Raw genomic sequence first — 27,528 nt, 5'->3', positions numbered from 1 at the left:
ACAGAAAAGGAAGAGCTAAGTGCTACACAGGCCATGTTTTCCCCTTTTCCAGTTGAGGTCTCAAACCTTTTTGTCTTATCTGGAAGATCCATGTTAAAAACACTGGAATACACTGTAATCCCAAATTCTGGATTAATCCCTGATTTAAACATGGAAAAAGTTAATCTGAACACTATCCCATTCTTGGCTGAAAACAGATGGGACAAATCTAGTCAGATCCCATCTACTGCTCATGCTCAGAGATACACAGTGAAACTAAAAAGGGATTTCTGCACTGCTAGATTTTCACTCGAAATTGTTTCTTGAATTGAGAAACAATATTAAAGATATAAAATCAACACTAAATAAGAAAACAGACACTTTGCTGCTTCTGTTTGGCTAGAAAGTATTTTGCTTCTTGTAAAATAATATTTTAAGCATGTATATATTTAATATTATGGAGAAACCCAAGACTGACTCCATAACACTTCACAAAATAAGTGATTTCATTCTATTGAGTTAAATGGAACATCATCTAGGAATAAATATTTATGCAATTAGACATGTTAATTTCATACAAGGCAATGTTCTAACGTAAGGCAAACAAAATGAAATCACAGAAATTAATTTTAACACAAATGAACATGAATTTGGAAAGTGGCACATTTTTAATAATGAAGTTTACATACACAGTGATGTGAGAATTCATTTTCATAGACAATTATACTCTGATATTCTTCTGACAAGTAAAAATAAGTTATAATTTAAAATTTACAACAAAGTTTTGACAAAAAACTTGTGTTAAAACAAGAAGTATCACTGTACAGGAACGGGTAGGAAGAATTTAGCTCTTTTCTTTTGCAACGTATATATTTTCACTCATACTTTTGTAAAAGCTCAAAAATCTCTATCCACTTTTGGAATTCCAGGCATAGATATTCTATTTAGAGTTAGATTGTATATGTACATTTTTAAATATTCACTCCGTCTTCAGCACAACACTAAGATTCATTACTTTCCTGACACTGAGCCAAGGAAACAGGTTGGTTTTCTATTTAGAGAAGACTCATTGGAAAGAAAGGAAATGCAAGGAAAACTGAAGACACTAAATAAACATAGCACTTACAATTTTGGTCTACATGTTATAGTTTGAAGTTCTCTATAAGAATTATTACAAGGGGATGCTTGTTCTGTAACGGTTCAGAAAGGCTCCACTATCCCATTCTCTTCCTATTTTATGACTTTTTCAAAAATCTTAGATTTATAAAAAATTAAAAGGCTATTGAAGTAATTTGTTTCTTTTTTTTTTTCTTTTAAATCATATCCTATGGAGAATGACATTTTTGCCAGGACCATATAAGATTTTTGGATCTTTACCTGATATAGTGGAATAAAGTCAATTTAGCATCAATGGAACAATGCCAGTTTGCATAAGAAGATTTGGCCCTCAGTAAGAAAGAATCAAATATTCAGACATTATGAAAAATATTTTGGCTGAAAACTTACTTATGTCTGAAGAAGTTCATGTTAAAAAAAGAATTAGAGACTTTTTTAAAACAATAAATTATACATTTTGAGTTTTTAAATAAAAACAGAATGCTAAAATTTTAAAAATATTGATTGTTCAGGTCAAAATTTTTAATGTGAACATAAGCATAGAAGTTTTCTGTTAGAGATTACTTTTTTCCAATCAAAAATGTCAGACTAGAAAAAAGCTCGAAAAGTTTCAATGAGGAAAAGTAATGACTACAAAACAGCTTTTGTCAGAATCATAGTATGATTTGTGTTGGAAAGGACTTTAAAGATCCTCTAGTGCCAACCCCCCTGCCATTGGCAGAGACACCTTCCACTAGACCAAGTTGCTTGAAGACCCATCCAGGCTGGCCTTGAACACTTCCAGGTATGGGTGATCCATAACTTCCCTGGACAACCTGTTCCAGTGTCTCATCATCCTTCCAGTAAATAATTTCTTTCTAATATCCAATCAAAACCCACTTTCTTTCAGTTTAAAGCCATTCCACCATGTCCTATGTATAAAGAAAATATTATCTAGGCAAAAAAGATTGTGGGTTTTTTTTATATATACACAAAACCACTCACACAGTGAGTTCAGTCGAAAGGCAGGGAACTACTCACAGGTGTAAACTTCTGTCTAAATGTGTATGCATTTGCAAACATGAGTTACTTTAGAACTTGGTCATACAGTGCTAATAAAGCAATGTAGGTATTAAAAATCATTAAAATTTTAATGTTGAACATGGTATGAACAAGAGCATGTAAAACAGATAAATTCCAGTTGACTAAAAGTTCTCCTTTTATATTAACTATATATCAATGTATATCTATAACTATATATTATCTCTTCCCCATAAGCAGGCTGTTACCAAAAAAAAAATACGGAAAGCTAAATCTGAGTTGAGAACTATTGCACTATATCTGAATTAAGAACTATTATACTAATAAGTTACAGATTCCTGAACTATGGTAGAACACATTACTGTCAATTTTATTTTTTTAGAAACCATAATGGAAGAGGGAAAAAAACTTACCTTCAAAGATAAACTTAACATTTTGTTTTCTGTTCCGTCCTAATCTCATTTTGTATTGTCAAAAACAGTATTGAGTTTCTTTCTCCTGTCTGCTAAACTCCCTTAAAAAACATTTGTTTGTAATATACCTGCATATAAACTAATCCTGAAACTTTTTTTGAAAACGTATTTTTGACTGTTTTGTTCTAGAGTTCTAGCTTTAGAATTAAGTATTAATTATTTTAAATATGTGTTGAAGTTTCTTGTTTCATCATATTTAAAGAATACAACTGTACAATAGAAATTTCTAAACAAAAAAAAATAAAATCAGAGTTAGTAATCTAACCAATACTGATGCTAGGAACTCTGAGAAGTTTACAGGTTACAGTTCATACAGCATGATAGTTACTTTCAAGCTAGATAGATCTGCATGCTCACTTTTTGAAGAAGAATGTTCAAAACTCATTCAGATATGAATTCTATCATGATATCTCTCGAATTTTCAAAATGTGCAGAGATAGTTGGTGTCTCAGTTTTGAATTTATTTTTCATTTGGGGAGACTGTAACAAGCTACTTCATTTTTGACAAAACTCTATCATGCTGTATTGTTACAGAAACATATGCAATAGATTATCAGGAGACAGTGTACTACAGCACAAAGGCCTTCTGTACAGAGATATAGGCAAAATGTCAGTAAAGATAAAAGAGACACAGGAATTATATCAGTGTACAGGAATTACATTAATGATCCACATAACCTCATATGAGAATAACAGTAAAATTTTAGGGAATTGAAATACAAAATGAAAAAAAAGTACTCCTAGAATTTAGGACATCTAAGGTCAAATCTAGCCCTAGAACAAACAGATGTAATTTCAGACATTTTCATGTTTATTGGTTCAAATTACCCCTTCTGTTTTCCAGTTGCTGGTAACTTTTTGCCTCGTTATAAACATTCCTGAATTGTCCTCCAGGGAAACGTTTATATTGTGGGGAAAGGAAATCAATGCCAACAAACACAAGTTTCTTCTCCCACATACAAGTATTTTCTACACTATTAGGTTTCTGAATCACTTTCTGAAATCTAGAATCTCCTTAAAATTGCCAAAGCTGAATTTTGAACTGATTTAGATTAATTCTTAGCATTTCTCATTAGAATTTGATTTGCACAGTGTTAAAGTCATTGGAAGGCAAATACAAGGCTAACACTAGCCTCAGGTTAGTCTCTTAGTCTCTTCAACATTTATAGTACTGGAAGAGGTCAGATTCCTCCTGAGGTGAATCAAAATGCCTAAAATTAGGTTCTTGTTCGGAACTGACTTCTAGAGAAACTTTCTACTCACAAATGAGTAGAGAGATATTATATGGAAATAACCGTGCTTAGACTAATTGCTAACCTTTTGATACTCTTTGGTTCTTCTTTCTCCTCCTTCCCCTTTATGCATTTTAATTTCATGTTAGGCAGGAGTGTGTGTGTGTGTGTGTGTGTGTGTGCATAGTCGCAATGCTAAAAAATCCAATATTTCTTGTATTTATTTATTTTACATTTTAGGGCCCCAGATTTGGAGGAACATGTGCTGAATTTTTGTCCCGTGTGCTGGAAACACTTCTTCCTATCATTTACATATCTCAGAGGTTTGTAGGCTAATTCAGCTCACAAGCATAGCAGAAACACCAACCATTCTTTTTTTGTTGCTAGATTCATTTTCAGACAAAATACTTAATTGAATCAGCTCTCTTAGAGTTGAGTTGAATGAAGCAGTAGGACCCTTTGGCCAGAAAGTGACTGCCTTTTTCAGCAGTGGGAAAAAAACGATAGTCACTCTGTGACTATGGTCAGACAATCTATTCCAGCTGCTGGAATGGACTATATGACACATTGTTTAAGAAGTTACCACATAAAGTTACCAACCCTGGAGACTCGTCATTGCTCCATATACCCTCTCAGATTCTCTATATTTCCTTTGACCACCCATATATAAATTTGGTAAGATAAGCAAGAGAAAAATGTAATGAAAACCTTTATTGAGAGAAGCTATTGATACAAAACGTTTATTTTTGTATAATTAGAGCAAATCATAGCTATGTGCTGAAAGGCAGTACATAAAAAAGTTCAGATAGCACATTACAAAATCTGTAAGACACAGTCTTCAACACAGTGAGATTTTTGTCTGCTTATTTGTTTGGTTTTTAAAATCAAAATAGTATTTTATAGTATGTATTGAATCACTGGTAGCCCCAGGTTCAAACAGTTCCTTCTCTTCCTCCCTGCCAATCATCTAGATACTAGCACCAGGATGGATCTCAGCCTATGAAAATTAATAAATATAGGCCCTGGTGCAGCACAATTCTACTTCTGTTCACAGCAGTCCATAGTACTGACAGATCTTAAAAATCTATTAGTACAAAAATAAGTATATCTACAGCCAAAATTGCTGCTGTGTCACATTGTCCTGAGGATATTTATCTGGTTGCATGTATAGGAGTGACAATAGTCTTTCTTGCACCTCCCCAAAAATCTGCCTTAAAAAAAAATCAGTAAGTATTTTAGTAATGAAATGAATGCCTAAAAGCAAGGCATTACATTCCTGAGTATGCATGCTTTTCATGCTTCCTTTTTTCAAGATACTATAAGAGCAATAGTATGTTACTTGTGAATTGGAGGGATGGAGTATAAAATAGCAGCAAAAAATATATACTTCAAATTGCTGTGAATAAAAATCACAGTAAAGAAATAATTTATGGAAGAATAAACAGGTTTGCCTGTGAATCATTCTTGTCAAATTCATTCTATTCCGGGCATTTTCGTCATAGCCTCTTGTTTTCCTTGTGGGGGCCATTTCCCCCAGTCCTTCCCTGCAAGTTTCTATTCAGGAAACCTGTGGTTTGCTTAAGACAGGATTAACACCTAAATTTAATCTATAGTAAAAAAACAGAGATGTATTTTACTCTTATGGCTAACTGGATATAGAAAAAAATAATTTAGCAATTCCAAAAATAATTTATGCTGTAAATATGTTAATTGATGTTGTAAATATCTTAATACAAATTGCTGAAACATGACCATTTAATCCTTGTCATATATGTGGACAGAAAAAGGAAAATGTCATATTTTACATGTTGATGAAGAATAAAATGGATAGAGGTAAGACACTGGGTACAGAAGTATTTATTAAATGTAAAGACATTAAGCGGTGAGATTGTCAATTAATTAATAACTAATGAGCTGTTATAATCTGCTTCCATATAAAGCCAAAAGTATGCTCCCTTGGTCCCTTTTTAATAATTGAATAAACCTTGGTTTAAAAGTTAATGCATTTTAGATTTGGTAATGTCAATAAGTGGGTATTCTCCTGCCTTGTTCTACTGCTGTCTAATTCACCGCAATAGTGCTGTGCTTCACTAGCTTCCATTTTATTTTAAAAGAATGTGAAATTTATCATGAGCACACATTAAATGACGTGATTTTAGCTTCCTGCAATGGGCAAAGTAATGATTAAAAAATGTGTCTGCAACCTTATGGCCAGTTGGAGGGATGCCACTAATGTTTGAAAAATAATGGCGTTGCATGACAGTTGTTATGATGGCAGGGGGTGATGTGTCAGTCATTTATTCCCTGTGGTAGTAATTTCTTATGGGAAAGCAAAGAAAGCATCATATGACTGGTATTTGTAAGTCTAACTTGTCTTACACTAACCAACTGGCTTTGCTTCCCTCGAGAGAGAGAGAAAAAAAAATCAGTGTTTATTTGGACAAAGTGAATCTTATTAATTTTAAGGAAGAAGCATCCTGAATCCTGTATGCCTTATGTAAATTCAGAAGGAGTGAATTTACCTTAAAGGAGAGTGTGCATATAATACCAGAAAGAAGTTATTCTAACATTACTTCCCTTTCCATTTTGATTTGCATTTGCCAAAAAAAAAACCCAACAAAAAACCAATCAAAACGATGCTTGGAGTTTATTAATATATGCCACTTTACATGCAACTTTTGAACATGATGCCCCTCAAACTTTTATCATATTTCCCAGAGAGCAAAGGAGAGTTATTAATAATATGTGCGTGTTGTATTGTCCACAGATAATAATGATAATAAAAATATTAGTGTAAAAGTTCTTTTTTGCAGTTTCCACACAAGAAATCTCCAATGTCTCACGAACTTCACGTTGGAACTGCACACATGAAAGAACAGAAAATTGGTTGAGCTGGAATTTACTCAAAATATCTGCAACAAGAAGTCCATACAGTTTATTCACTGAACAAATAACAATTTCAGCATACGTGTTATCATTAGCCTAGGAGTTCATATTTCTCTGAAGTACAGTCAAGAGGAGAATGAGTCTTCTTCAAAAATATAATTCATAAGTTAAATGTGTGAATGTTGAACCAAAATAAAAATAATAACGCAAACAATATTTGACAGAAGAGTAGAGTGATATAAAACATGAATGATTTGAACAGTAAAAAATAATCCAGTCATATTATTTTATGAACATACATGTTCACCTACAGATGAAGATCAATGAAACTGATTAGGGATACTTAATCACAAAACTTCACAAACAATCCCTCCCAATAATTTCCCAGAAAGGTTTTGCAGTCTTCTTCTGAAAAATCATGCATATACTGAACAAAAGATTATATTTCATATCTTATTTAAGAGTGTTACAAAAATGAATTAATATTAGATATGCATTGGTTTTGAAATGGATTTAGATTTTGTTAGAAACTGAGCTTTTTGTGGGTTAATGGAGCAGGAAAAGTAGCAATCACAGTAGTAGGTCCTTGTTCTCATAAGCTATTATGTAGTTTGGAAAATAAATAACACCCAGTGTTTCTAAACACATAAGAAAATAGATTCACTACATTGACTGAATATTCTGTTACTTAATAAAAGCAACCACAAGGAAGAAAATAATTAAGAGTGAAAACCTCTAAAGGTCAGTAAAGAAGAGAGTGGTTTAGATTGTAGAAAATAAAATTTTTCAAAGGGAGAAAGCAAAACCAATCTCACTGCCCCCAAGCTTCTTAGCATGGTGTGATTTTTGTCTTATTAACTAGCACAATAGCAACATATAAACCCCATTATAATCTGCCACCTTGACAACAATCCTTTCAGTTCTAGTCTCCTTGACAGAAATGTTTCCATCTTCAACTCAAAACACAGCTGGTTGTTATCTTCCTAGCCTGGAGCTCTGATGTAAACAATCAAACCCTTTTTGGACACCTTTCTGGCTGACCATTTTCCACCGTATCGGACTCAGAGTTCTGGTTCTATAACTACCACTCCCTCTTCTACTTACCCTCTTCACAGTTTATCAACCTACTCTCATTTCCATGTACTCACCCTATTGATCAGCTTTGAACATCTTTTATTGATTGCTCCTTACAATCAGCTTTTGTATCAAAGGGAACATATGAATGTTTTTTACTAGGAAGAAAAAAATCACAAGTGACAGAGGAGGAGTGCTCAAAATTCTCTGCAGTATGAGCTGGAAAAAATGCCATATCAACCCTAGTACCAGTTCTAGCTGTTCAGCTTCCCTATAACTGCTAAACTAACTAACTGTAGAAAGTACTGATGTGAGTCACCCTCTTCAAAAATCTGTCAAAATCTTGGCCAAATATTTCTGACTAAATAGATAATTCAATTTCAGTGCAGTAAGGTGTTTTGGCAAGGAGCAGCAGCTAAAATGCTTTAAAATGAAAGAGATTTGTAGGTAAATCCATCTTCATCCCTCCTGGTTTCATTCATATGAGCTCATATGAGTCAGAAGACTCCTAAGCGATGTTGCCATTATATCCACCTGAGAGACAGGAATGGGAATTCTCTCACTTCTACCAAAGCTGAGGCAGAGCTCATGAGAACCTACAGCTGCAGTCACAGAGGAGATCACAGCTTTCTGTGATCACTGAAAATTAAATTAATGTAATTTATATTATTCCCCTCTGTCCTGCCATCATCTATATCCTTCTACAGCTATATCTATCTCACTAACCATTAATGAACAGACTGGAGAAATGCTGGAGAAACTGAGTATGGAGCAGCACAGAAGACCTCAAACCCAGAGAAAACGGAACATGAATCTTTCCATAAAAGAGGGATGTGCTTATTCCACTATGTGCAGTCACTACTCAAAAAGCTGTGTAAATGGCTTTGTAACTACATACAGGTTCTAGGAGAGTCCTACAATGCACAAACAATTGCTCAAATATGTGAAAGTCATGGGTTTGAACAAACAAAATCCAACCCTTCAGCTCCATACTCTCTCTAGGACAGAGGGAAAGACTATGAAAGGGAACATGGAACTGACAGGAAAGCAATTTCTTTCCTAATACAGGTAAACATTAATCTCTTTAGTAAATGGACACCAGAGAAATACCCAGAGAAGTTATTTTTATTGTTTTATAAATCTAGCAGTTTTGAGAATCGGTCTGACTGTTATTTCAGAGTAGCTGAAGCTCAAGTGCTGATTTCTGACATAGTTATCATGTCCTCTTTTGAAAAACTGTTTTCATTTTAGCTGTTCATCTTTGATCAACTGATTGTATCAAAAAAGGGGTTCAGCTTGGGTTCAGCTGAGGAGTAGAGCAGAGGAAATCCTGTGTATGTTTGTTACACAGCTACCAGAAGTGATAGTAGGCTATTTTAAGCTCTTTTAACTGTCAACCAATTCTACTTACCCAGTTTTAAGTCTTATTACTTATGGTTCAGTTTATGCTGCTGCTGACCTTTACAATCAAGGAAATTGGAAGACAACAGGTGTCAAGTATACAAGGATGTATATTATATCTAAGTAAAAATAGTTACATAAAAATGAGCTTTGTTGTTTCTTTGTTTGAAAACTGTGAATGACACCTATTGATAATAATAATGTTTAAGATTTAATTTAAGACTCTCAAAGTGCTTAAAGAATACTTATTATAAATTATTATAAATGCAAATAAATATCATAGATGAATAAAAGATTTACCCAGCTAATCCAAAGATCCTTTTATTTTGAATGCTCATAGACATTGTTTTGCTTATTTCCAGAACTGCACTGACAGGAAATGATTTGTCACTACTTTTATTTTACAGACAAGAAACCAGAACACAAGAAGCTTTGGAAGAGTAAAGTTAGGACTCGTTTAGGATCCTGAGCTGACCCTAACTACAAACATTTTGATATCTCTTATATTAAACATACTGACAGACATTTGAGGAGGGCAAAGAATTTGAATCAGGACAGCTGTTAGATCAGGTGTGAAAGGTTGTTCATAATGTTTAAAAGCAGAATGTAGAGATATTAAACAGTGTACTACAAGGGAATCTTGGATGCTGACACAAAATAATTGTTTTTTTTAAAAATAATATTTTCTCAGCACACAGTGGTTAAACTTCTCCCAGCAAAGAAACCATACATTCAAGAAGACTGAAAATATGCAAACCAAGTAATTTCATTGCTCTAATAGTTCCATGTTAATGGTAGCTTTTTCTTCCATTAGATTATCTCTTTCTCTTTCCTATGGTTAACCAGTGCAGGCTGTCAATTAGGTCATAAATAACCTCATCCCAGAATATCTGCTATTCAGTCAAGCTAATTACTTGATTGCAGGCAGACCAAACCTCAAGTGGATGTTCCCCTCTACAATTCTGGCAAAGGCTTCAGGAGTTCCTGGCTATGTTATATAAAAATTTAACACACTCCTTACCAGAGATCAAGTGGAATTATAAACACTGTAGCAGATTTGATATTGTAGCAGATTATTACTGTAGGGTTTTTTTGCTTTTATTTCAGTTCATAGTAGCCCAATACTACTGTTAAATTGTGAATTCAGAGTGGAAGTCTCAAAAAATCTAGCTGTTTCAAGACCCAAAATAGTAACTATTAAAATACTGTATTTAACACAAATGACTGGGAGGTAGTTTTAATGATCAAACTTAATTTCATAACTGATATACAAAATGGAGTACAGGCCTTAATGCAAAATAAATTTATTTTTTTTTTTATTCCCTACAAGTTGCTCATTAATACTACTAAATGGATGTATCTCTCTTTATGCTGAGGATGAAATAAATTATTTTCACACTTAAAGGCACGTAAAAATGGACTTTGACTCCCTTAAACAGTAGGTAAGCAAAGAGTCTTTCAGTAGGTATATATTTTTAGTCAGAAAGAATAATAACCTGCTTACCTTGTTGGCTTTGATTATTGGATGTGAAAAGCGTTTTTACCAAAGGCATTATAAATGGGAGTGCTTAAACACAGTGTCTAAATATCATGATACTTGTTCCTGTCATACCACGTGTGTGGTATAAACACAAACTTACACCAAATTTGTACTGATTTCTGCTACTGATTTTATCACTTCTGACTGTCTTGTACATATCACGCCTAACTTCTGAGCGTGAGGTGAAGTGCACTTCTTTTGCTCACTGTTCCTCTTTTAACTACCAATATTTCTCATTTCTTCATCTTAAGAATCAGCTCAAGTGTTTGAGCTGGATACAGGCAATTGTTAAACACTGGCCAAACTCAATGATTAATGTGTTCAACCTATTCAACCTACTATGAAAAAAAAATAAATTGAGAAGATTTCCATTCTAGCATGCATAGTATTTATATGAAAGAGACTACTGGTTGATGACTAAACTATTGAGTATATAAACTAATTTCAGTTGCAACTTATCATTGAGTTCTCTTTAAATGTTTGTTTGGGCCTGAACTGATTTGAATATCAAAAGAAATATGTTGCAATATTTGGATAAATCATCTTTTTTGAGGAGCGAATGAAAAAAAAATTTAGCAGCCTGAAAAACCTGACATTTGGCACTAGCGTATGAGTTTTTAAAATGCCGGAGTTCATATGTCTATTTTTAGATATGCTTAATTAAATAAGTATTTTGAGACAGAAGACCATTTCATCAGCAATACTAATTTTCTGGGTTTATAGTTTTTGAACTGTAGAAAAATTCAGTATTATCTTACCTGTTTAAAAGCAGTGATAAAATGCAGCCTTAACTGACTCAAACTGATTAAAAACTTCTTAAGTAAGAAGAGCTAATTAGAACCTAAAGGTCATGAATAAACGCCACAGTGATTGTACCCTACTATTTCCTTCACAGTACTTTCCCTAATATACTGGAAAAACTTCCACTGAGGTTCTCACTGAGTTGCTAAGCCCAGTTTCAATCTGTAAACATTCTGCACACAGTAATTTGCATTAGTTCCACATAATGTACAGCAGCATTAATTGACTGGATAGCGTCTGTACATCTGTTAGCTATTAGTCTTTAATTCATTAGATCTTTATCATTTACCTGAGCAGCCCATCAAGATCAGGGAAAGGAGACCTTGGCTCATGTCATCTGTAGAACAGAACAGCCTGGAATATTTAATTCTCTTGTGTATGTCCAGTTACTTTATATGAACAATGTTCTCACAACTTTTGGTAAAGGACTTTGAAATTGCTCTTTTGTGTGAACTACACATTCAAAAATTATCTAGCTCTAATCTGTGCAACTGCTGTGAAACTATAGCAAATACCATGAGAGCTGTTTTAGATTACAATGCGCCTGGGATCTTTTTGATATGGTTAACTGAACTGCATTCCTCCAATTCCTTCAAGTTGCCTTCAAGTTTTGGCCCAATTCAGAGCTGACAAAAATTGTTATTAGAACAGTATATTTATACAATCCAGTTGATTGCTGTGCTTATTTTTCTTTGGTAAGTCATAGATTTAAGTTTAAATGATCCCAGTGCTTCCAGTTCAGCGTCATCTTTTAGTAAGTATCCATCTCAGAGGTAATGAAATTTAGACAGACTATAAACACTTTTCCCTGATTTGAAAAAATTGCTGAAAAATGTTATTTCACAAACAGTGCAACAAATAATGCAACAACTTGCACTGTATATTGCATATATTGATTTCAAATCACCTCTCCATCCTCCAGATTTGATGGTGAAGTCCTTTGGCAAATTACCTCAAATAATGTCCATCTTGAAATTGAGAGTGTCACAGACACTTTTAAATATTTATACCAGTATTACTTTGGGATGAATTCTACTTACCCTCATGGAAAGACTGTGGCTCTTGCTGGAATCCCACTGACCTGAAAAGTTTTCCTAAAACGTGCAAAGTTCTCTTAGATTGAGGAAATTTCAGGATTGTCACTATATATCTTATTAAAACAGGTAATGATTGTGAGAAGAGGCTTCCAACAAAGAAAATGTATTTGATCAATGAACCAGAAGATGAATGAGTAGTCATTCTTACTAATTTAGTAGAGCTAAATTTATGTTTGCACTGATATATTGAGTAAGGAGCCATACATATTTGTTATATCTCTTGGCTACAGACACGGAAAGAGATACAAGTGGCACAATAACTGGGCTTCAGCATATTACATCAATATGCTGAAATTACGAAGAAATGGCTTATATACTACAAATTAACAACAAGACCTAAAAAAATAATAATTCAAATTACATAAATTCTTGGCTTCACGTAATGGTATAAAAAGGAATAATTTTCACACAGGCTACAGATAGCTACACAAACAAGCCTGACTCTTCCCAGGAAAGTGATGCTATCAGTGACTTATCTACATGGGTAGGCTTTACTCAGCCATGTAGTGCTAGACAGCTGATGGTACATAGTAGCTGCATGCAAATGAATAGTGCATTTTAATTCATGATGAGTAATTCCTTGCAGGCACAGAGGAACTTTCTCAGAACTACATATTTACTATAAATTGGGCTATAGCTCAAGTCCTGTTGTATCACTGGTCCCTCTGGGAGGGATCGTGCAGCCTAAGATAGAAATTTTATGAAAATTATCTGGGTGTCATTGCAATTCCACAATATGATTAAATTAAAAAAAAAACCCCCCCACACACAAAACAAAACAAAAAAAAAAAACAACAAAAACAAAACCACCAACCCAACCAACCAACCAAAACCCAAACCCCCATAATTAATTATCTCCCAAATCAACTTTTTATGTTTGTAAGGTACAGGAACAAAACAGAAGTCTATTCTATACCGCTGGCAATTATGGATGTCCAGTCAGGTAGACATCACAGTACACTTGAAGTTGCACTTGCAGTGTACTTCTCTGCAACTTTTGGCACAATTTTTACATGAACACATAGTCCTGTCTTCGAAGATGTCTCAAGAGACAGAAAAGAAAGTGGGAGGAACAAGGGAAATAAGGAAGAAGAGGGCATGGAAGGCTGACTATTACAAGATAGTGACACAGAAGATAGGTTGCCTTTCTGAGAAGGAAAAGCAGCAGCCAGGACTGGAAAATAATGAACAGAACTTTAAAAGCTCATATGCCAGCTCATGCTTCAGTGATTTTCTCCATAACAATGCATTCTGAACATTTTAAAGGCTGAAAGTATAGCTGGCAGTAAAGATGAGACACAGTCCACTTCAGAGAGAACTTGGCTGATTTTATACATTGGCTACTGTACAGTTGAAAAGCTGAGTTATTGTTAGCCCTGGCGTCTGCACTAGCTTTCAAAGGAAAGTGCAGGTTGATGTTTATGCCCTGTGGCAAAATCCGGCTTACTCCATCATAGTTTAGAGGTCTGATCTTTGTTCTTGGACTTCCTGTGATTCATTTCCATACTTCAATTTTAATGTGGTATTGCAACTCTGATTCCAATTATAGTCGGGCTCAGCTATGTCTTTATCATAACTAGAAAATGTCTCTGTTGTGATTTCTTGTCTGCATGGCTTCTGGACTCCCGACTCTCCTGAGGACAAATAAATGTAGGACTTCTGCATAGGTGCATCTAAAAAGATATCAAAGCATAGTATATGACTAAAACAAAGTCTGAGCTACACTGACTCCAGGCAGAAGCAAGTGCAAATATGCCAAGCCTTGCTGCCAAGTCTAAAAGAGGTGAATGATATTCAATCAGCTTCTCCCAAAGTAAATACAGACCACTCAGATAAAGCTAATAAACACACCAGATCACAGTAAAGAACCCCTTGCTAAGGACAAGAAGCAGTATGGCACAAAACCCCCAAGATTTGACAAATTAACATTAATTAGTTTTGACACGAGCCTAGAATCCTTAGAAAAGCATAGGTGGGCCTATAGTCTCAATAGTGTAAATAATGCTACTTATTAGTCTTTATGTGTTTTACTGGAGTTTCACTTATGGTTCAGCACCTCCATTGTGTAAAGTCCTACAGACACAGGTAAAAAAAAAATTCCATGTCAAAGAGCAAATAGATATGTGGTGGATAGGAAGTAAAAGCCTAAATTTTCACCATGGATGCACACATCACTTAAATGTAAAAGTACTGACATAAGAGATAATGCTGATTCCTATCATAGTGTTACTTCGAATTGACTTTGCATTAAGTTTTATATAGATCACAGCCAGTCTTTTCAAACCCTCATCATTATACAATTTACTTCAGCTTTGATTTTGAATTTAATTCAGTACCATGTTTTACTGATACAGTCTGGTCACAACGAAAGGTTGACTTATAAAACTAAGATCATTCTGAATTTTTAGAGTATCCTCAAAACCTTTCCCAGAATCTATTGCATCATTTGGGTTTTGTTCCATTTGCTATTATTTTTAATTGTTTTGCATTATTGAGAGTCAGCTGCAGTAACAAAACTCTTTGATGCTGATAGGTGCTAAGCTCTTACTGATGTCAGCAGGAGAAACATGGGATCAGCACTCCTCAGGTTTCACCCTACAGTCTTCGTTGGGTTGACAAATATAGCGATAGCCTGTGGGAGGAGGAACCTTTGCAAATCTCTGCAGTTTCAAATATTACAGCAATGACAGTCTTTAGTACTTAACAGAGCTCACTTCTCTGAAGAAGATCAAAATTCAAATTACGGCTTTGTAATAAGCTTCATGGAGCTCAAATGAATTCTTTGGTACTATAAAAACAAACTGCTAATACCAGCCTACAGTGTTAAGAGAAATTATATTTATACCATCGATCATCAGAGAATTTTTCCCAAAATCTAACACGAAAGATGTGTAAACACTACCTTCAACAGTTGTTCTCTAAAATGTTTAGGATATTTTTTCATCTTGCAAATCTCTTCGAACCAAAATAAAATTTAATTAAACAAAACCCCCATTTGCTTTTAAAGAATAAATAAATAAATAAATAAATAAATAAATAAATAAAGCTTGTGTTTTGTTTATTTATTAAAATAATAGTATAATTTTGAGGAATAAATGCAGTAACTTTGACAATAACGTCAAGTATTGTCTCTTGCTTGGTATGACACTGAAATGTCTTGGTTTTGCTCATGCACAAAGTTGTAATTTTATCATTTATTATATTTTTTCATTTTCTTGTTCATTGTGGAGAAAAAAAAAAGTTATAATGACCAATAAAACAACCACCTCAACCCAGACATTGTAAGTATTACTTTCTGGAGCCAATTTTTGATGGAGATGCCTCTGACCAAATGTTTGGAAAATGGTATCGTGTTCCAGGATGTTGCATAATGATGCTTAAGGTTCTTGAGTTTTGACTAGACATCATATTCTGAAGCACTGATAAAAGTATGTTCTGCTCCTCTCACAGGCCTAGGCTTCAAATGTGCTCCATTCTTGATGATTTTCTGGTTACATAGCAGTCCTCAGACAACCATTTAAACTTTCCTTTAAAGCATATTTAGCATTATGTCCCCTGATAAACGGGTTTATTTCCTATTAATGGGTTCTATAAAGATCATATTGGCTTGTTAAAGGCAAAATCTTCCCCTTTTAGCATCTAAGTAGGATGCTTCTTTATAGAAATATTATAATAAAAGTAAGGATAGAGAAGGGACTGTTTAGTTGTTCAGATCTCAGTGGTGTAACTTGTCCTCTGCTAAGTTTTCCGAAGTTTATCTCCTCTAGTTTTGGAAGTCCTAGGTGACTGTTCCTTCAGTCAAACTGAAATACCAGAATAGCAAGGAGTATTTCCCTAATTTCAGTCTCATGTATCCTTTTTTAAATTTCATCCCTTCACTCATCATTATAGCCCTATGGTATCAATCTTTTCTTGATGTGTATGAAATTCAAATATTTGTAAGCTGAAGTCTTGCTTTTTCAAAGGTATTCATATAATCTTTCTCCATGTATAAGTTCCTACAGCTTCTAAGAATTTTTAGGTAGTCTTTAGGTAGCCTGTATTCAAAAAGTTTGTGTTTTATTCTGGTGATCTGAAGTCAAGAAATATTCCAAAAAATAGTGACACCAGATGCATACATGAGGGACTATGGCTTTCTTAGCTCTTTAAAGGTTTTGTCTATACAAGCTGAATCAGCAATTTTTGTCCTCTACAGTACATTGAAAATTATTTATTGTCCACCATCACCCTGGTTTGTTTTGTCATTGCTGGGTTTTAGACTGTTCCCCACTGTCACTAATTGCAGAAAGGCAGCTGGACAGAAACGAAAACATGTAAAACTGCAACAACTTTCCTTCTGTTATCAAATCTGAAGGGCACTACTGGAGCTGAAAAAATGAATAATACCACTCTGGGACTCTGTGTGAATACAGTACCAGAAGATGCATTACTTCAGTGCATTTCCATAGCAATTTCTATCGGCCAGCATCTGAATAAGCCCTAACTAAGCTATTGCTGCCTTTCCCAAGATGCGGACAGGCACATAACAGCAGATATGCCAACTGTTCTTTCTCTGAAATGTCACCTTTTTACTACTGCCATGGTACAGTGACTGCTGGCAGCGCAGCAAAACAAAATTTGCACTCTGTGCAGGCTGGGGTAACTTGGTCTGATACGCACTGCAAACTGTAATTGAAAATGAGTATCTCACAACCTGAATTTCACATTATCTACTGTCCAGCATTAAATAAGTGATGTGTCTCTTCAATCTTATGTGGCTCCTTGCAAGAGGCTAGTTTTATTACTAAAGATCACCAATGTAAAAAAGGATTATTGGCTCAGATCTATTGTACTTGTGTCAGAATTAGTCATCGACAAACCATGCAGGCAGAAATGGAGTTATAGAATCATGTATCCAGAGAACTAGCTCTGTATCTGACCATCTATGTGTTTTACAGGGCTATGTAGAATGTGGTATTTAGCTATGAACAGAAGTCAAATTGGACAATCTACTTGTGCTTTTTGCCCTAAAGAATCACACTGAGGCATGGCCTTGCTTCCAGTATAACAAAAAAACGTTAATTTTAGTGTGAGGTATCTTTAAAAAGAGCAACATAAAAAAAATCAGTTGTACACACTGAAAGGGTGTAGCTTGATCAACAGGAGACAATGCCAAGAAACTATGAAAAGAACAGATAAAAGATAAAAATGGAAATTGTAGCAGATAAAGAAAACTACAAAAATATTTTCAAAATAGCTCATAGATATTGAACTGAGGAAAACTGCAGTTTCTGAATGGTTTCTTTAATTCTGAATAATAGAATAAAAGCATTTAGAACCCAGCAATTAGAGTTGGTTAACCACAACTTTCATTTACCAAAATTATAATGACTTAATTAACAGAACAGTGACAAAGGCAGCTTAGTTTCTGGTTTCGACAAAATATTGGACTTTAAACTTCAGTTTTGGCCATCCAGAAACAAGCTATATGTTTTTCTGAATTCACTGAATAGGTTCTGGTGAAACATTTTGGTACAGCATAAACTGCACAGTGAAAGGGATGCCCCCTTTCTTCAAACATGCTCAGGAAATAGAGACCATTCCCCAGGACACTGAATACCACTTTCAGTTCTCGATAAACTGTCACTGAACTGTCTATGAATTTAAACTGATCACCTTTAATGAGACCTACTTTTGAGTAGGAGAAGTTCTGAATCTAGTATTTAATTTAATTTGCCTGGATTTGATACTAACATATCAATGGAGAGACTGCAGAATAGATACTAACATATCAATGGAGAGACTGCAGAATAGAATGAGAGTAACACACTCTTCAGTGTAACCTTTACGCTCAGATTGTCTTACTTTTCCATGTAATGTGCTGGCTCAGAATAATGGAGAGAACTGAGCCTATGTTTCTCTGCTATAATGAGCAGAAACGGTTGGAAAACAGATTGGCAATACTATTAATTCTTTGTGCCTCCTGTCTGGCAAGGATTCACAGGAAAAGTCCATAGCTTCCATTACTTTGGTTTTGTTCATAATATGGTACATTGAAATGAAACTTGTTGACCTGATTAAACCAGTATCTAATTCATTCTTAAATACTTTTCCTTTCATTTTTTCCATTTATCTATTGAGCCAAAAATTATTTTTCTGTACTTCTTTAGTAATGACTACTGTAGATGAGTCAGACCTAGTCTAACATCATTTATTTGCTAATTAGTGCAAAAATTCCTAATAAAAGTAACTAATCTCATTAAGATTTTAGCATACTTTTGAAAGCAGCATTTTTAAATGTTCTGAATTGTTCTCCAAAACAGTAGTATTTCCTCTTTAAAAGGTAGAACCCAGGGTTTGTAGTCAAGGAATTATTCACTCTACGAAAAGAAAGAAAAGAGAAGGGAAGGGAAGGGGAGGGAAGGGGAGGAGAGGGGAGAGGAAGGGAGGGGAGAGAAAAAAGAAAAGAAAAGAAAAGAAAAGAAAAGAAAAGAAAAGAAAAGAAAAGAGAGAAAAAAAAGAAGAAAAAAGAAAGAAAAAAGAAAGAAAAAAAGAAAAGAGGGGAGGAGAGGGAGAGGGAGGGGGGAGGAGAAGAAGAGGAGAGGAGAAGGGAAGAGGGGAAGGAAGGGGAGGAGAGGGGAGGGGAGGAGAGAGTAGGGTAAGGAAAGGGAAAGGCTATCACAATCCTGAGAACATGGTTTTATGCAAGTGAACAGGCCCTAATTCTTCAAGCTAAGCTTGTATACAAATGTTTGGAAAACACTCTTTAAAAACTCATTTTCATTAGCCATTACGTTTATGATGCTTATATATGAGAATAGTTCTAGGATTGCTTATCTTTTCGAACAACTTCATTCTAAATTATAGAATTCAATTTCTTCTCTGTGGAAGCACAGGACATTCCTAATCTAGTATAGAAAGCGCCTGAAAATGTACCTCTTGTGAATACAGCTATCCAAGTCAAAGAGCTTCAGTTTCTTCCTGTAGTGAGCTAAAGAATTGGAGACCTTATGGTAAAGAATCTGTATAGAAAAATAATCTAATAGTACATGAAAAAAACCCAAAACATACATGCAAGGAACAAATCCTAATATTCCCCATCAGTACATGAAACCTAAACCAAGAGAACTGTTAGTTATAATCCCCATCACTGCTTTAATCTGACTCCCTGCATGACTCCATGAGACAGTACTGAGAATGTGGCTGGAATGAATAGCTGGTGTCTGGGACAGAGGGCAGGTGGTAGTAAAGGACTTCCCTTTTTGGAAACAGCCCATATTTATGCTAGATATTAACTATTGGGTAACCACAAACCTATTTATAAAATGGACACAACTAGCCCATAAAATCCTTCTGGAGCTGACCTGATCACTGCTGTGTACAGCACAAATTCATTGGCTGTGTTCACTAAAAACACATGTGACCCTACAGGATTACTTGGAGGAAGAAACAGAATAAAAGTTTGATGCTATGAGCCATTTAGAAGAAAAAAAATCGTAGTACTTTACAGTGATATTAAAACCGCAAGTGACAATGACAAGGAATTCAAACTGTGGCTAATGTTTTTCAAAGCTTTTTCTGGTACTCTGACAAAAGACACTGTAATACCAGGTTACCCCATAGTATTGAAACTTCTGAAAATAATAGCAGAAGCTGTAATTGCTTTACTAAAGGAGTAAAAGGGAAAGATATTCATGAAGAACTCTCTTTGCTATTAAATGTATTTCAGTTTTCTTTCTTGAAAATATCCTTTCCTGACAAGCACAACATAAAGATACCTGCAATGCTTTGAGTACCCTCTAGACAAAGCGAAGGCTGACCACTTTTCAAAATATGAAGAAAGAATCCATAAAACTCTAGGAAAAAAAAAAAAAAAAAAGACTTGTTTGGTTGTTCCTTATCCCAGAAACAAGATGTTCTACTTTTAAAGTACAATTTCACCTGAGAAACTCAAATGCAGAGGCACAAACTAAGATATTATAAAGCTGAAGCCTTCAGTATGGCAGAACTAATTTGATAAAATGTGCACTTTTTTCCACTAAATTTCACAGACATTTAAACACTGACTCTGAAAGAACTTGACCACTTAAGTTTGCAAAGCAAATATTGTAACTGTCCTCAGTGAATATGCTTGACTTTAAAATTAACGACATATGTAACTATGTGAAAGGGAGGCATTTTAGGGGAATTCATTAGCAGCATCTACAGTGGCAAATAAAATCACCTGGTTATATCCACACAGGGCAGCACCCAGTGATTCATTTATATTCATCCTGATCCCAGTTGTTACCTCTCCTTGTCTCTGAACTGTGTTGTACTTCCAGCTGGCTTGGCCTTAGCTAAGACAACTCAGTGTGCTGCTGCAGTGCAGACACTTCCCAAGTGTTCACCAGCAAACAACACGGAACTTTCAGGCCAGTAGCTGTGAAACTGGTAATGACTGTAGAGACCATGACTAGCAAACACTAATCTGTAGGTGCCTGAGCTATTCCGTCATTTGTATCTGCACACGTTTATGAACACCTTATAAAGAAAGAAACTGAAAACAATATGTTGAGATTATAGTCGGATAGAAATTTATACTAAAATTAATTTGAGAAGACTATTTTATTCTGAGTCAGTCACTGAATTCCTAAATTTGCCCTTTAAAAATATTTAACAGCCCTTTGGATGATACTCTCAGGCACATGGTGTGACTCTTTGGGATGGTCCTGTGCTGGGCTAAGGGTTGGACTCAATGACTCTTGTGGGTCCCTTCCAACTCAGCATATTTTGTGATTCTGTTTAATTGGAAATTAAAAACAATAACAAAAATGTCACAGTGTGTAAGTTATGCTCACTTTAACTCTTTGCTATCTTGACAGCTAAAATTATTTGGGTTAAATTTACTCTAGAATGAGAGGAAAAAGTCCCTTTGAAATCAGTACCTACTGTGTGCTTCTTTAGACATGCATTTACCCTTCTTATAAAAACACTTTTTTTCAATGATGACTATACCCTGTCCTCCTTATTTCCCAAGTAAGCCTTACTTACAAAAATCCAGTTACTTGAGAATTAAGAAAGCTGAAAATAATATATGGAAATATATGGTGAAAAAATCCTCTAATGTGAAAATTATAAAGCCAATACACTGCCATTTCCATAAACAAAAGCATATGATAAGACATTTCTGTGAGATCAATCATAGCTGTAGTATGTGATTTTTGCAAATCTATTCTGAAACTTTGCAGTCAGCACCAGAAATGTTAAAATATATACTGAAGCTTTTCATGTCTAGCCCAGAACTACAAAGTACTGAAACAAATATTTTTCTGTATTTCATTGTAAATATTCATTATATTTTAGTTAGTACCAATAAGAAAACAACTCATGACAACAATAATAAAATAAGGAAGAAGAATTTTACTTCGGTGACATATAAAACCAAATGCTGTCAAAAAGTATCATTAGAAATACCTTGTCTAGTAAGAAAGAAATAATAAAAGTACAGCAACAATAAGGTGATGGAATGAAAAGAGGAGGCTCTCTTGTCATACTGTGGATTGACTCCAGAAAGCCCAAGTTAATATTTACTAACTCTAAGCACATTCAATAGCTTTAGATTTCTTTTCTTTTAGTGGGGCCACTGCTCCTGTTGTTTGAAGACAGAGTAAAGCTGTGAATAATGCCTAAGAGCAAAACTAAACCAGAAGTAAATGACTTTTTTAATGTGTGACCTTCAACCTCAATTCCAGCTCCCCAGAGGCCATCTTTGACTGCCTCTCATGTAATGCTCTCGTCAAATGGAGATAAAGATTCTTCCACAACGAAACAGATGAAGAAACTGCTGCAGAGAAAGGTGAGCTTACAAGTCTCACTTGACACTGGTGAAGGGAAGTTAGGGCAGCGTCATTCAGAACAGCTGATTTAAATAAATATGCTGCAGGAGCTTAACAGTGACTACAGGTAGCAAGGGTGAACTACATAGCTGGTTCACCAGACAGTGAAGGCCTCTGCTCAGCTAAAGCAGTGCTCAAAATTAATTAACGTTGAGTGCTATGCAACACTTGCTGGACTGTTTGAAATGCATATGTCAATGTTCTGTGTTACTGGACCGTTCTGAAGACTTGTTATGACCCAGTCCAAAAAAAAAAAAAAAAAAGAAAAAAAGCCGTTTTACATGGATAAATTACTGTTCCTCTCTGTATCATAAGGAAGTCTGGGGGCAAAGGAAAAAAAGTCACATTTTTAATGTCTTAGTGACTGATACAAACAGTGCAAGTGTTAGGGTTGCCAGGAGTTACAAAGGAACATCCCAGGGAAGAAATGAAATTAACCACTTCCCTGATAGGAGCTGAATTTTTATTAACATTTGATTCCTTTTCTGTAAAAAGATTCCCAGTCTTTTAAGGCGTATTTTGTTTGAATTGAAACTTGTTTGACATCCATTGTGATATTTCATCATAACCTAAAGGTTTTGCATGAGTTTACAATATATATAGTCATTTTTCAAGTAAAAGGTTTATATTTAAGCTTATTATAGTACCACTTTCCTCCATCCCCCTACCCTCTCAGGAGTTAGAACTGAATGTTTCAATTTCACAGCTTAATATGATTTTTTAAACTCATGTTTCTTGATATGGCATACATTTTATTCATTTATTATGTCAGTTTACATCTTTGTGTCTGTGCTGTTGATTGCCTACCTCAGCACTCCTATGTTCAAATGACCTTCTCATCCATGGCTTTTAAAAGGCATTCCTTTGCTGTTTTCACTCTGACTGATAACATTAGGTGGGTTTGCCCTTTGGTCATGAAATAGTCAACAAGGCATTTGAGATGGGTTTATTTAATGACTATATAAATACAAACCCCAAAATTTAAAAAAAATGCTAGGGACTTGATGTCCTATTATAGCAGTGATTAGATATTTACTGGTTCACCTTCAGTTATGGAAGATAACTGAATGGATGCAGCTTTCATAATTTATCAAGATTTACAGGAGATCTCAGCATAACACAAACATGTCCATGCACACCATTCACTGATCAAAGCAAAAACTGTATACAAATAAAATGCATACCATAAAGCTGTAATTGTAAGTGCAACTGTTTAACAAAATGTTTGTATTCTAAAAGTGTGTAGCAGTCTTACACAAACTAAGTTTCCCACTGAAAGTTATTTTTCTCTACTAACTTAAACATCATATTAGTGTTATTTAAAGCCACTGAACTTCATTTATTAGAATATAAAAGAAAACTCTTACCTAAAGCAATGTTAATGATTACAAACATTATCAACTGTTCCATTAAATGCTTCATATTTCATAATTTACTACTTTCAATAAATTCACCACGACTATTATTATAAGGGAAGGATATCAGAAGTATACAATATTTATCCCACTGCCTTATTTAGTAACTGAACCTGTAAAGTGTTTGTGTGTGAACTAAGACAGACTCTTGCTCTTACTAGCTGAAAAACCAACTTGCCTTTCACATCTGCTTCTTCTCAATAAAAGTCTTACGTCCACTAATAGAGATTGTTTGTGTACCCTTTAAAACATTTAAAATATACTTTTTTAAATTGGAAAGGTAACATCTCTCTTTTTCATCCTCTTCCAGCACAAAATACCTATTGAAGGATGGTAATTCCAGTAGTTTGACATTAAATTTTCAACAAAATAAAAAATCAAACTGTATTTTCCCATTTAAAAAAACTCCCAAACTTGAAATACTTCATTTTTATCCCATAAATCAGGGATTCACTGCATCATAAGGAGTACTTCTATGGAGGTGCCTTTTCTATTTGTAAAAAATTGTCTCTGTACAGATTTATCTTAGTTCAGGAACTCCTACATACCCCAAGAAGACATTAAATATAGCATAGCATATGGAAAGTTATTATGCATTTGTCATCACAGTTATTGACTTGGTAGAATAATATTTTATTTGAAATAAGATCAATACAAAAGATCCCTGTTATCCTTTCTAGGTCGTTGACATTATTATTTTATAATTATTTTTCTTCCCTAATCTCCCCTATGGAAGTAAAATCCAGAAAGACTTTCACTCATCTGTGTGTGTATAAAAGTCTAAGTTCACATTGAGCTGTACAAGACAAACTGAATCTTAGACTAAAATATCTGTCTTACAATTAGAGAACAAATGAAGTTTTATCTGGTTCTTCAGGAAATAGTAGATTTGACACAATACTAATTCTAGAGATAAGTTAGATTGCTAACACAAGTACAAAGAGTTTGTAAGAAATTACTACTGCCTTTTAAATGGTGTTCATATTTAAAGTCATGATGTCAGGAAAAATGTAGAATGCGGAGGAAACATTGATGACTGTAAGAACAGTCATCAAAAAGAAGTTACTCCCATATGTCATTACAAAGCTAGCAGCTGTGTTGATGAAATCACAATTCCTTTTGGTGACATCCATATGGAATACAGAGCTTTGACATTACTCTTCAGTAAAAGCTACGGTCTGATTTTCTGCATGTATGAGGCAGTTGTCAATTCTACTTGATATTCTATTCCAAAATAAAAATGTTATGGGGCATATATCTACAAGAAATTCAGAGTTACATTTGGTGTAAAATATGTTGTGGTGGGCTTTGTTCCTGATGTAAAGAAAACTGTCTGAGTCAGGAAAATCATAAAGTGATTCAAGTTGGAAAGGACATGAACAGGCTTCTCATCCATGCTCCTGCTCAAAGCAGGATCAACTGTGAGATGAGATCAGGCTGCTCAGATCTTTGTTCACTTAGGTCTTGAAAAACTCCAAGAATGGAGACTCCAGAGCCCCTGTGGACAATCTTCTCTAGTGCTTGCCTGACCCAAGGATGACTTCATAGAGAAGTTTACAGCAGAAATTAATTATCTGAAATTTCCACAATCTGACTTGAATTTTCTACTAATTAACTATCAGGAATGTTCTAACTTTTATTGCTGTTGTACCCTCTCTGGGGCTTTGTTTTTTGAGTGCAAAGTCATGACAACTTTAGGAGTATATGGAGAAAGTAGTTCTGCATCATTTATACCTCTCATGGATCTCCTAATCTCTTAATCCCTTAAAGAACTCCACTTTCTGATTCTCCAAGTCCGGAAATGGCCCTTTTGCATCACAAGATGAGAAATCTGAAATTATGAGGGTACCCACTGCAGAGGGAATTTCACTGAATATAAACCACACAAATTTTCAGAACTCAGTAGCCCAGCCACTGTCACTGAGAGACAGAAACAGCATATCCTTTTTCCACAATGTGAGTGAGGCAACGCCCCTGCTGACCGAACCATGAAGATAAGCTGGGTGTTACGATATAGTCAATTCTTATATTCAAGACGTATAAATAAAATTATATGCAAGTCATACTGGACAGCGATAATCATTGTTTCTGACTTAATTAAGCTATATATCATTATTTGACATACCCAGTATAAACAATAACTGGAAAAGAAGTCACAGATGTTTCTTCCTCCCCACGAATGCCTACTGCATTTTCAAACACTAAGAAAAGTCAAGAGGAAAAACAAGGAACTGCAAAAACCAGGGAAGACTAAGGAAAAGCCACAGATCATATTAATATAGGATTTGAACATGGGACATAATGTGTATCAAAACAGAATCACATGGAGAAGAAGCAGCTGTACATAACCATAATTAATTGAAAATGTCGTATTTCTGCCTATCTTTATTAGCTACTTCTCGCAGTCATTTATACAAATACAAGGTGAATAAACACCCCTTTATATTTAAGGTGAAGTTTATTTGATATCATAAAATGATATAGGGAACAAAGAGATATTAGAGAATAGTAAATAAGCTCCAACAGGCTATACCTATCATGTGGCCTATTATTTTTCCTTAATTGTCTCACCTGTCAATACAAAAGCGAGATTACTAGAATTTCACTTTACGTTAAATTAAGCTGATGAACGTAACTGGAAGAGTCTGCCAGTAGTTCCACATACGAATGTAAAAACAGCAAAGACAACAGGATTTTAAAAAGTAGATTACACTTGCTATTTCATGGTATATATATAGTTCACCTTAACAGTAAATGAGCTGTTAGGTGCTCAGGGCTGTAGGTGCACTAAGAGTAAGGGTTACCTGTGCAGAGTCTCAGTGCTGGCGGGGACTGCTGGACAGACCTCAGACCACCGCCAGCTGTGGCTGTTGGTTGACCCTGTTACCAGCTCTGTCTGCCATGTTTGCATCCTGTATGGGACTGTGCTCACTGGTAAGGGTCACCAGCCTGTGCTGGGGTCACCTTTGGCTCCTGGCTTGTCCACGTCCATGGAGCTGTGCTGCTCCTGCTTCTCCCTGCCAAAAGTGCAGGTCCAAAATGAGCAAGTACTGCCAGGAGGACTGGTGTCCTTCCAGGTCACAGGAGGGCAGGGTGGAGAAGCCAGCCTGCTAGTTAATGAGCCAGAGTGAGTTTTCTGTCTCTCATCCTGAGGAGCTCTGTTGTCAACAGTAATAATATGATTTTTAAAAACAAATAATTTGGGTTCACTGACTGCTCAAGTAAAAGATTCTTGCTCAAGGCATCTTCTAGGAAACTATTTTTATAAATGAAACTTACAATGGTGAGGTTTTTGGTCAGTAAAATCAGTATTTGGTGATTCCAATACCTAAAAAAACAACTGCAAAAAGCTAGAAAGTATCCATTTAAGAAATACCTGGATGGTGAAGTGTTTGTCATTCCACAGCTCCACCCAGCTTAACTTTAAACACCTAACATGAATTGAATTCCTTGACAACAGAGCATTCAAACCTTGACTACATAGCTCTTTCACGAGATCCAGCACTGTTGCTCTTTTAGTGTCACATAGCAGTGGGACTTTTAGTGCAGAGAGGTCACAAGATGTTTTGTCATGCGTTTGGGCTGGTTTTGGGCAGGTAGGAATTCTGAGAGCTAGCCTATGCAAGCATTCCCTTCA

At 35.0% G+C, this 27,528-nt stretch overlaps 1 protein-coding gene across 3 annotated transcripts in view; it reads right to left on the bottom strand.

The window, feature by feature from the left end:
- The window catches only part of PACRG (parkin coregulated), a 224,784-nt gene that overhangs the window by 22,879 nt on the left and 174,377 nt on the right, over positions 1-27,528 (bottom strand). The window contains exon 6 of one of the 3 annotated variants that reach the window (XM_027634135.1): positions 12,563-12,616. The exons of the other annotated variants lie outside the window; for them this stretch is intronic. Coding sequence (XP_027489936.1) covers positions 12,563-12,616 — 54 coding nt within the window. The remainder of the gene's footprint in view (positions 1-12,562; positions 12,617-27,528) is intronic. 3 annotated transcript variants of the gene reach the window in all.

This window comes from Corapipo altera, unplaced genomic scaffold (genome assembly GCF_003945725.1).
Source record: "Corapipo altera isolate COAL_440 unplaced genomic scaffold, ASM394572v1 2b, whole genome shotgun sequence".
Lineage (NCBI taxonomy): Eukaryota > Metazoa > Chordata > Aves > Passeriformes > Pipridae > Corapipo > Corapipo altera.
Note: the sequence above shows the minus strand (reverse complement) of the source record. Positions and strands in the feature narration are given on the sequence as shown.